This window comes from Curcuma longa, chromosome 8 (assembly GCF_044706935.1).
Source record: "Curcuma longa cultivar G26 ecotype Majalengka, Jawa Barat chromosome 8, ITB_CL_G26_1.1, whole genome shotgun sequence".
Lineage (NCBI taxonomy): Eukaryota > Viridiplantae > Streptophyta > Magnoliopsida > Zingiberales > Zingiberaceae > Curcuma > Curcuma longa.
In genome coordinates this window covers 12812109-12823740 of record NC_133868.1, presented here as the reverse complement: position 1 = coordinate 12823740, position 11632 = coordinate 12812109, and the positions used below count along the sequence as shown (strand labels likewise).

At 32.7% G+C, this 11632-nt stretch overlaps 1 protein-coding gene across 1 annotated transcript; it reads left to right on the top strand.

Moving 5' to 3' along the window:
* The first annotated feature begins 3992 nt into the window (after nucleotides 1-3992).
* LOC141833559 (uncharacterized) lies at nucleotides 3993-4769 on the top strand. Its single transcript, XM_074721034.1, has one exon. It carries the CDS (start codon nucleotides 4055-4057, stop codon nucleotides 4604-4606), a length of 552 nt encoding a protein of 183 aa, XP_074577135.1. The 5' UTR covers nucleotides 3993-4054; the 3' UTR covers nucleotides 4607-4769.
* The last annotated feature ends 6863 nt before the right edge of the window (nucleotides 4770-11632 follow it).

Below are 11632 nucleotides of genomic sequence, written 5' to 3'. Positions count from 1 at the left end.
ATTAAGTAAATCATCATATCCATTTGGTATGCTTATGTTTACTTGTTTAAGTATATTTATCTATTAATGTGTGTGCCCTGGCTTAAATTTCAATAAGGGAAAAGTGAATTTTAACTTGCAAGTGTGTCATTCATCCCCTCCCACTCTAACAATCCTAAATGTTCTATGGCACTATCATGTAATCTATTTTGCAAATTAATTTAGTTAAAACTACCATTTATGGAAGAGATCTTGATTTTAATTTGATGATGTTAAGTTAAAGCTTCTCAAAACTTTATTTTGTGTCTATAAATCATTTCTTAGCCTAATTTTGTAAGTTGAAAATTAAAGAAAACTCAGGAAAAAAGGCTGAGCATAATGGTCTAACATCGAGTAGATCCAATTATAGTCGAAATTGAGAGTTTAAAATTGCTTTTGGTTTGAGAAATTTTGAATTTTAACCTTAATTTTTTAAAAATTATTATGACTTACAATTTACTTGATGAAATATATTTATATTACATAAGTTATATCTTTTGATCAATTTTATATATTTTTGTAATACTTTCACTATATATATTTTTATTGTAAACATATCATACATACAAGTCAAATAGTCTTTATAAACTTAATGAGTTAGATGTGTTAGAGGGATAAAAGAACAAAATAAGACTAATATATGAGCTAAATGAAATGAATAAATTGAATGAGTTAAAGGTGATATAGTTCTAGATTGAAAAATAAAAAATTAGCTCAAATAGTAAGGTGAAATAGTCTCATATTAAAAAATTAAAAATAAATGGATTGGTCTATATCGAATCACACAATTAAAATTAATAAGATGTTATGAATATTATTGAACGAAAGACTATTTTTTTCATTGATAAATTTTTTTAAACTATTTGAAAAAAATCATTCAATATTCTTTTAAAAAAACCGTAATAAATCATCAATTCAAATTGTCGATTTGAATCTGCGGTTTAATTATTTTCGAACTTGCTCACTAGATTAGTCTTATAATGCTTAGTTCTAGATTAGTCGATTATAATGTTGGTTTATCAAACTAAGTCAATAAGTAATTAACCTTTTGACCCAATTATGGTTCTTGGTTGGGTCCGGCTCATCCTAGACAATGAGTAGGTTTAATGTGGAGGTGTAGTTGAATGAAAATTAATTATCTATGACACATTGTATTAAATGAGCAAAAGGTTGATATAAATTGCAACATGAGTATGAGCTTTTAATTAATCTTTCAAAATTTGGACCATATTGTATGGTTCAATCGGTTAAAATATAAACCAATATTAAATCTAGTTTGATTGAAAAGAACAATCATATAGTAGCTAAAATAGTAAAAACTAAGTTGGAATATTTTGATTAAATTTGAATGATTTTGATCAAATTGATAAATAATATTTTGATTTAGTAGTGATATATTGTAGTAATTTTACACATTATAGCAGTTATGATCATAATTGCAACACATTATAATAGTTATGACCATAATTACTACACAGTATTGGAATAAGATGGATCGAGTTGAGAGAAGTAAACTCTAGAAGATCACCTAGATTCAGATGTAGATGATAGAGATACATCTCGCTAAGTGTTGAATGGAAGGTGCAAATTGAAAAGGAATTTTTATTATAACAATAATAAACTTTTATAAAAGTATTCATGCATAATTCTAATCACTCAAAACTCTTATTGCAACTAAAAAACTCTTGATACTCTTGTGCATGAGATCTTACTCCTTTTTATAGATAAAACACAACTCAATCTAACCCTAACAAATTTTCCTAAAAAAAAACTAAATAACATTTTAATTAATCCAATAAAAATGATAATTGAGCTGTCTAAAATTTATCCTAATAAAACTCTATCATCTAATCCTAACAAAGTTAGTGTATATTTGTTTATCATGTCAGATTGCCTTTTGAAATCTTCAAATTTTTTGCACCATTAAGTCCTACTTTCTTTCTCCACATTTGCATACTTGGCTTTTTGCTTTTTTGTCTATTGGTTTGGTCTATTTGTCTTACTTGTTCTAGGGTATTTGTCTTACTTGTTCTAGGGTAGGGCATAATTTATCACTGATTAGGTTTACTTAACCAAAGCGCCTATGATTTTGATACACGGAATCAAGACTCTCACTTCCATTATTCAGATTAGGCAATGACATGACCCTTGCTTAAGGAAGGCACATTCATATCAAGGAAAATTAAAAAAAAAAAAGAAAAAGAAGCGTCTAACTTGAGAAACACGTTTGCTTTGAACTAGTTCTGCTCTTCGGTCTACGAAAACAGAAAGCAGAAAGTCAATCCATATGGAAAAAAAGAAAAAGGCACATTCAGATTCTTCGTCTCAAGGTTTTATGAGAACCCTAGACTAAAATTTTTTTAGACATTTAATATATTTTTTTTAATATAAAATTTTTTTCATCCTTTTTCATTCGGATTTAAGATCGACACCGACGCATTTAAATTTTTTTTTTAAATAAAATATTAATTTAAATATATATTTTTATATAAAATTTAATTTTCTATTTTTTTGAGATATAATATTATTAATTAAATTTTTATATTCAAATAAATTTTATTTAATTGATAAAATTGTTAGATTATTTAATCTTTTTTGATATATTATTGAACTTTATTAAGATATTATTTTTAGAATAATGCATCAATTCAGCTATGCATTAATTTTCATGCATGCAACTTCTCATACATGCAGGCGTGCAGGCATAAGCAGTGCATCAAATGCACGAAGCGACATCAAATTCTCATGCGTAGTCATGCAAGCGTGATGTGACCTTGAAGAAATCAAAACATCGCGATCTTGCAAAACGAACGCGTTGTTCGATTAATATAAAAAAATTATTAAAATAATTTTTTAAAATAATAATGGCCCCAATAAAATTGGGGCCCTAGGCATAAGCCTTAGTGACCTATGCCTTAAGCCGGCACTGTTTATCTTGTCTGTTTTTGAATTCTAATTTTTAAGTTCTGGTTAGGTTTTTGGGTTCTGACTTCTAGTTTCTGTTATGGATTCTGGATTCTAAATTATGGGTAGTTCCTGGATCTTGACTTTTTAAGTTACGAGTTTTGGATTTTGAGCACTAGTTTTTTTGTTCTTGAGTTTTTTTATTTATGAGTTTTGTTCTTGGTTCTAGTTTTGTTCTAGATTTTAGTTTTGTTGCAGTTCTATTTTGGGTTGTAGTTCTGTTCTAAGTTCTAACTGTGGTTCTATTTTAGATTCTGGTTTTAGATTTTAGTATAGCAAAAGGTGAATTTATTACAGTTTCACATGGTCGGTCTCACAACTATCTATAAGGAGATAATCAGAAAGTTACAATTGACCATTATGGGAAGTGCATTGTCTCGATTTCGTCGAGATTCGATCCTTGTCCACTATAACAAATTTATTTCACAACAATCAACTAATTATATCCTAGAAATGATTCTATTTTAAATTGTAGTGCTATATATACTATGTTCTAGTTTTATTTGAATAATTTTTCAATTACTTTATTTCATCAAAGTCTCTTTTTTAATTTCTCCTCATATTAATAAAGCTTCATTTGGGAAGACTATAATAAAGTTTCTTAAATATCACATTTCAATAAAGTTTTTTAAATATCACATTTCGAGATGGTTGTCGACTGCTAAAAAAATTTTCGTAGGATTGAATTAATTATTTTTTAAGATTAGTTAGATTTTTTAATGTCAATTAAAAAAATAATTACCTAAATAGTGCCTCTCTCATTTACACATGCCCAAATATAATCGATGTATAGATTGAGGAGCAAGACCGTCCGTCCGTCTATGAGATTAATCGAGTATGACATCTAGATATTTGGATTATTGTACCAACGCTTATTTGAAAGATATTTCTAGAACAACATACCCTCGCTTTATTTCCTTGGAAATGAAAAAAAAAAAAGAAATGATGAAAAAAGATGCACTTCTTTTACCATTTATAAAACGGGAAGCATGTAGTTGTTGGATAAGGTCAGCTCATTGGTCTTTCTCCCTTTCCACGCCGGCGTTTGCCCCTTTACCCTCCGCTATCGTCGATGGCTTCCTTCGCCGGTGGTGCCGCTTCTCTCCTCCTCGCTGTTTTCTTCCTCCTCGCCGCCTCCGCCTCCGCCCGTCCCGGCGTCCCCTTCCACCCCTTCAACGCCCACATCATCACCTACACCATCTCCACAACCGGTGACCACCACGTATCCAGGTCCGTCTCCATTTTACGCATCATCACCCCCGCCCGCACCATCGACGCCGATCCCCACTACGCGATGATCAGACGGCCGGAATTCCTTTCTTCTAGCAGCGAGGTCGCCCGCCCCGATCCGGCAGCCTTCGGTTTTAGCTCCCTTCGCGAACGCGCCAAGGATATCCTCGTGGTTGTCATCGGCCTCCTCTTCGGGGTTGGCTGCGGCGCCCTCACCGGCGCTACCATGTACCTGGCCTGGTCCCTCGTCACCTACCGGCACGAGATCTGCGGCTCTGATGCGTACAGCGACGAGGAGGAGGAGGAGGAGGTGGACGAGAGCCCCAAAAAGGCAGGTTACGCCAAGATCCCTGCTACTGACATCGCGGTCAAGGAAGGGTACGAACGAAATTAGGATTTGCGCTATATGAATCTCGTGGGGGGACGTATTGATTTGCTTAACATATATGTGATTGTGGAAGCTTATTTTGCTAATGCGGTTAATGTCTCATCTGAAATTATCTGGAATAGTTTGTTTCTGCATATACTTCTATGTTATTGCTGTTGCATCTTCTTCATATGATTTCATGTTTATATCACTTTTTATTTTAGCTTTATGACAAGAACATGATCGTTATTGTGATTTATTTATAATGCCCCCTAGTTGAATGAACAATCAATTGGCTGAATATACTAGGAACTTCCACATCACATTCATATCCTTGGGAGACATTTCTATGAATTTTGATTAATATTGTTATAGTTGGCCAATTTGAACAAAGAAACTGGCTTCCACCTGTGATGATATTTTTATAAACAAACAATTCAGAAAGAGAATATGTAGATGGTGTTTGTGTCTTCATGCTTGAAAAGCATCACTCACATAGATGATAAAAGAGTTAGTATATATGACAAAAGAGTAGAACCACAATATTCTTCTTTGAAATTTCTTCTGGTTTGTTTTGTCAGTAACTAAAGCAAGGGACTATAGCTTACCAAATATTTGTTTTGGGATTGATGTAGATTGGGAAAGGAGAAAATTTCAAAATTAGACAGACATATTGATGAGTTCTTATGGAGAAGCATAATTACACAGGTTGGTGTTCCCAAAGTTTTAGTGATTTGTGATGAAGCTCAATTCAGTAATCACTGGCATTAAGAATTTAGTAGTTAACAATGAAGTTCAATTGAGTAATCAGAGTTTTAAATAATATTATTTTGTGTATAGAATTGATCTTAGATTCTTCTTGGTTTCTCACCAACACAAACTGAGAAAATTGAAGTATTAAACAAAATTGTTGCCTAGAAGAAGGTGGTTGACTAAAATAGCAATAAATTTGAAGAGTTATCTGCAACACTCTATTGTATAACACTATTCCTCAATGTATAATTGGAGGTCTATTTGGATGTTTCATAGACAAGTAATCTTGACCAAAATCATGATCTTGATTTTCATCAAGAAGTTAATAATACTAGATTTTGGATAATTTTGGATTTGCTTAGTAATCTGGTGCAAAACATTGGTTGCATAGAACATATAAGTAATTTGCAATGAGCGTCTATGATAGAAAGTGTTAGGTGTCAATTCGGCTATGTTCTTAAAATAACTAGATATTGAACTTAGAAGGTTATTGGTTCAATAGTTAAATTGATTAAACTATTAATTGGAAGTGATTTCATAAGTATGATTAATATTTTTTATAATTTATCTAGAAAAAGCATATGGCAGAGTCCTAAGAGAAATTATGTGGAGAATTCTAAAAAAAATATTACTATAGTGTATATTAAAATAATTAAAGATATATATAAGAATATAATGACAAGAGCAAAAGCACCGGGCGGATTAATCGAAATATTTCCTATAAAGATAAGGTTACATTAGAGATCAATTCTAAGTCTATTTTTTATACTAATCATAGACGAACTCATGGACACATCTAAGATATGTTAAATCCTAAGCTCCAATCTAGATGGGAAATACTAGAAGTGAAAGGTTTTAAATTTAATAAAGTAAAGACAAAATATATGGAATTTAAGTTTAACAATATTAGACATAGTAAGATATTATTAAGATAGGATATGATGAGTTATCTGTAATTAAGAGTTTTAAATATTTAAGATTGTTTTTATAAAAGGATAGAGGCGTTGTGAGAGATGTCTTATATAAAATACAAACAAGATGGTTGAAATCAAGAAGAACATTAGGTGTTCTTTGTGATTATAAAGTACCTCTAAAATTTAAAAAGAAGTTTACAAAATGATAGTTAGATCTACTATGTTATATGAAGTTGAATATTGAGTTATGACTCGAGCACACAAGTAGAAGATAAAAGTTGCAAAGATGAAGTTGTTAAGGTGGATGTGTTAAAATACGAGGATGGAGAGGATAAAAAAAATGAAAGCATTAGAGAGAATTGAGATTGCACACATTGAGGGAAAACTTTAAGAGATGTGTTTAAGATAGTATAAATATATATCTAGACGATCAATAAATGCTCCAGTTAGGCATTGTGAAATTATAACAAATATGCACATTAAATGAGAAAAAAAAAGATCAAAGAAGACTTGGTTAGTAATGATAAAATAAAATAAAATTTATTTAAATATAAATAATAATATAGTAGGGGATAGTTTAATGACGTAGGAGATTCTATATAGCTGATCTCACCTAATGAGATAAAGTTTGGTTGGTGTTGGTATCTAAATTTAGTAAAAAATATTTTAAATTAGCAAATTTTTAAAAAATAATAATCTTATATTTGAAAATTTACAGTAAAAACATATTTTTATGAAATATATTCAATTTTTATATAAAAAATTATTAAATATATGTATATATATCAAGTATTAATTGACAATTTTGAAGTTTAAGATTCAATGCACACCCTCCTAACTACTACTACTACTATATATATATATATATATATGATTGGATCTTGTTTTTATTTTATTTTTTAAAATTGGTTTATACATTAAATTGACTGGAATCCAGTAGCTGGTTGATTTGGTCCAATTTTGAAAATAGAGTCTTGGTTAGATGGATGTGTTGGTGCTGCGGAGGACACATACAAGTTAATCGAAAATAAATACAACATAGAAAGAAAGGCTCGATATTTTACTTACTTTACAACCCATGGGTTGCTAATCCAAGAACTATGAAAGTATATTCACTGTCTTCTCCTCTTCGGAAATGTCTTGGAGGCAGAGAAACCTTTTACAGCGATTGAGCACAAGAGTAAATAAACGAACTGAAACAGAGAATGAATTCGAGTGTGTGTTGTCTTGTTCTTCGAGCTTCAATTCCATTTATAGACTCCATCTCGATTTCATTATTTTGTTGACGTGGCACATTCTAGTTGCTCGGAAGACTTCCAGTCGCACAAAGCTTTGATGACGTGGTTCCACGCTTTATCATATTTGGCAACGGCTCGACAACGGGATGACTCAGCTTCCAATCGCTTGGATATTGTTGATGTGGCCGTTTTAATCCGTTTCGACAACGGGTTTGGATGACTCAACGGACGACTTTTGGTCACCTAGAGTATGATCAACCTTTGAACTTGACCATTTGCTGATCTTGCCTTCGTTCGCTCAGGCAGTAGGTCGTTTGGATCCATTCCCAATCGCCTTGAGTAGTTTTCCTTTCGGCTTCTCGTCCCTTGGATGCACCGAGCCCTTTCAGCTCACTCTACGTGCCATCCTTCTCGATTGTTTGTGTCTTCTTAAGGTTTTGCTGTCTCCGATGCTCCTAAGCTATCGGGTACCTGTGTGTTCTCTTGAATTCCTGCACACTTAAACACACATATAAGTAAACAACAAAGACTAACTTAAACTTATTTGACAACACATCAAAACACTACTTGGGGATCTAAAATCCTCCCTTTTTTATGTTTGTCAAACTAAGTTTAAACTAGGATAAATGAAAATAAAATGCAAATAAGAATAATAATTCTAGCTCCCCCTACATTTATATCTAATTTCATTTTCTCATAATTTCAGTTTCTTCCCCTTATGACAACAACAACAAAAAAAAGAAGTTCGATAAAACTCCAAATTTCTCCCCTTTTTGGAAATTTAGTAAAAATAATCCGAATAATATAAAGATTTGAAATAAAACACAATATTTCCCATCAGAAAATTAGTTTTCATCAAAAATTATTTTTCTAATTTCAATAAAAGTAATTTTCTTTAAAAAATTATTAAAAAATATTACAACATCTAAAAATCATAAAATTTTAGCTACTGATAGAAAACATGCCATATTTTCATAGGAAAATAGTTTGCATGAAATTTTTTGATAGAATATTAAAATAATATTGATTTTACGCATGCATATATAGTTAACCATATGTTAAAAAAATTCCTTTTCTATGGTTGACTATTCTAATATTTTTTTTAGATATTCAAAATTGATTTAGACACCCAAAATAAATTTGTGCCTACTGGATTTATCAAATATTTTTGAGGAATAAATTTTTTTGATATTTTTCTAATTTGGCTCCTAGGATATCTAAAATAATATCTTGGTCCTCCATACCCTAAACTTTGCTGGTTAATTCAGATTATTTGAACCAATAGAAAATTTTTCTAATGCTATTTTAAGAGTTTCTACTTGTTCCTTTAATTTTGCATTTTCGTTTGATGTTTTTTCATAATCTTCCTTAGGGCATGAATTTTCTAATTTATTTTCTCATTCACTTTTGATCTTTTTCAGTTCCATGCATTTATTTCAAACCTTATATAATGATTTAGAAAGCATTTTAATTGCATCATATAATTGATATGAGGGTGGTTTTCTTACCTCACTTATCGTGTTGAATTCAAAGGTCGAGGCTCCCCTTAATTGTTGGCTTCTTCTGATGATGCTTCATCTCCTTCTTCATGGATCGCCATGAACACTAGTCTTGCAGTTTGTTCTGATTCAGACTCTTCTTATGTCTTATCCCATGTTGCTTTTAGGTTTTTGTGCTTGGTTTTGATAGGTTCTTTGTCCTTGCCCTTCTATTTGTTCTTTTTCTTGAGCTTGGAGCAGTTGTCTTTGATGTAACCTTCCTCTTCGCAGTTGTAGCATTGTATCTTTCGTTTCTGCTTCTTCTTTAGTAGCTTTGTGGCTTGTCTCCTATCAAAGTTGTTAGCTTTAAAGAATCTTTTTCATTTTCCTTACCAAGTAAGCTTCTTGATCCCTATCCATGGACGCCTTCGAATTTGACTCGCTCTACTTTGTTTGTAGAGCAATGTTGTGGTTCATTCCTATTTCTTTCATATTTACACATATAGTTTCGTGTAATTCCATAGTTGAAAATAGATCTTCTAAACTTACTTACCTCAAGGTTCTTTGAAATGTAGGAGTCAATGATTGACATCCACTCTGGAGTCCATGGGAATGCATTTAGTGCATACCTCAACATGTCTCTATTAGACACTATTTCCCCAAGGTTGTTGAGGCCGGTGAGGATCTCCTTGAATTTGGTATGCGAGCTACCTTTTCTCCCTTCTTGAATTTGAGGTTGCTAAGTTGGCTTCTTAGTAGATTACTTTTTGCTAACTTTGCTTCTGAGGTTCCTTCGTGAATTCTAGAAGTTTTTCCCAGAGTTCTTTTGTCCAATTATATCTACCAATTCTATTCAACTCCCACACGAATAACACACTTAGTAAATAGTACTCAACCTTACCATTTGCAGTGAAGTTCTCCAATTGCTTCTTTGTCTAGCGGTGCTCCTTTAGTTTTTCTCCATCCATGCCCGTGGGCATCTCCAAACCATATTTAATGAATAACATTATATCAAAATTGGTTCTAAAGAATACCTCCATTTTGCACTTCCAAAGCGCGAAGTCACCTTCGTATTTTGGTGATTGAATGTTTGATATGGTCATTCCTCTCGCTCTAGTTGTTTAGTCGGTGGTTAGTCCTTTTAAACATTCCCGCTTTGATATCAAGTGTTGGTACTGTGGAAGCAGTTTGGATTGTTAGAGGAGGGGTGAATAACGAACCTGCAATAAAAACGTAGATTTCTTTTGCTAACGATTTAGCAAGGACACACAAGTTCATCGGAAATAAACACAACATAAAAAGAAAGATACTGATACTTTACTTAGTTTACAAACCACATATTATTAGTCCAAGAATTATGAAAGTATATCTACTATCTTCTCTTCTTCGGAAATATCTTGGAGGTAGAGAAGCCTCTTACAATAATTGAGTACAAGAGTAAATAAATGAATTGAAATAGAGAATGAATTCGAGTGTGTTGTCTTGTTCTTTCTAGCTTCAATCCCTTTTATAGACTTCATCTCGATTTGACAATGTGCTGACGTGGCATATTCCAGTCACCCGGAAGACTTTTAGTTGATTGAAGCTTTGTTGACATGGCTCCACGCTTTATCATCTTCTACAATGACTCAACAACGACTCTGGATGACTTAGTGGTCTCCGATCACTTAGAAGCCTTTTTCGATCGCTTGGCTTCTGTTGACGTGGTTGTTTTGATCCGTTTAGCCAACGGGTCTAGATGACTTAGCGGACGACTTCCAGTCGCTTGGAATATTTCTGGTTGCTTGGAGTATGACCAATCTTTGTACTTGACCATTTCCTGATCTCGCTTTCTTCGGTTGCCTAGACAGTAGGTCGCTTAGACTCAATTCCGATCGCCTTGAGCAGCCCCTCGGATGCATTGAATCCTTTTGGCTCATTTCACGTGCATTCTTTTTGCTCGATCGAAGTAATCTTCCACAGCTTCTCGTACCTCCGATGCATCGAACTCGTCGATTCCTTTCCTATGCCATCCTTCTTGATTGCTTGTGTTTTCTGCCAAAGCTTTGCTGCCTCTAATGCACTTAAACCATCGGGTACCTATGTGTTCTCCTAAGTCCTTGCACATTTAGACATACATACAAATAAACAACAATGCGTAATTTAAAATTATTTGACAACACATCAAAACATCACTTGTGGATCTAATAGGATGAATGAATTTTCACTTCATGAAATGAAAGTTTAACACAGTTAAGTGTTTTATCCAACAACTTAGAGATTTATGTATATCTTAAGAGTAATGTTTATCATCCTAGTTGATGCAACTAATTTTTCCCATCATGGGAAGTGCCATATAGGATCACCTCAAAGGTCCAACCAGGAACATACAAGGCAAGCACCATATATGGCAAGAAGTTACCCTCCACTCGGAGTACTTCCGATGCATCAAACTTGTCGATTCCTTTCCTATGCCATCCTTCTTGATTGCTTGTGTTTTCTGCCAAAGCTTTGCCGCCTCTAATGCACTTAAACCATCGGGTACCTATGTGTTCTCCTAAGTTCTTGCACATTTAGACATACATACAAATAAACAACAATGCGTAAGTTAAAATTATTTGACAACACATCAAAACATCACTTGTGGATCTAATAGGATGAATGGATTTTCACTTCATGAAATGAAAGTTT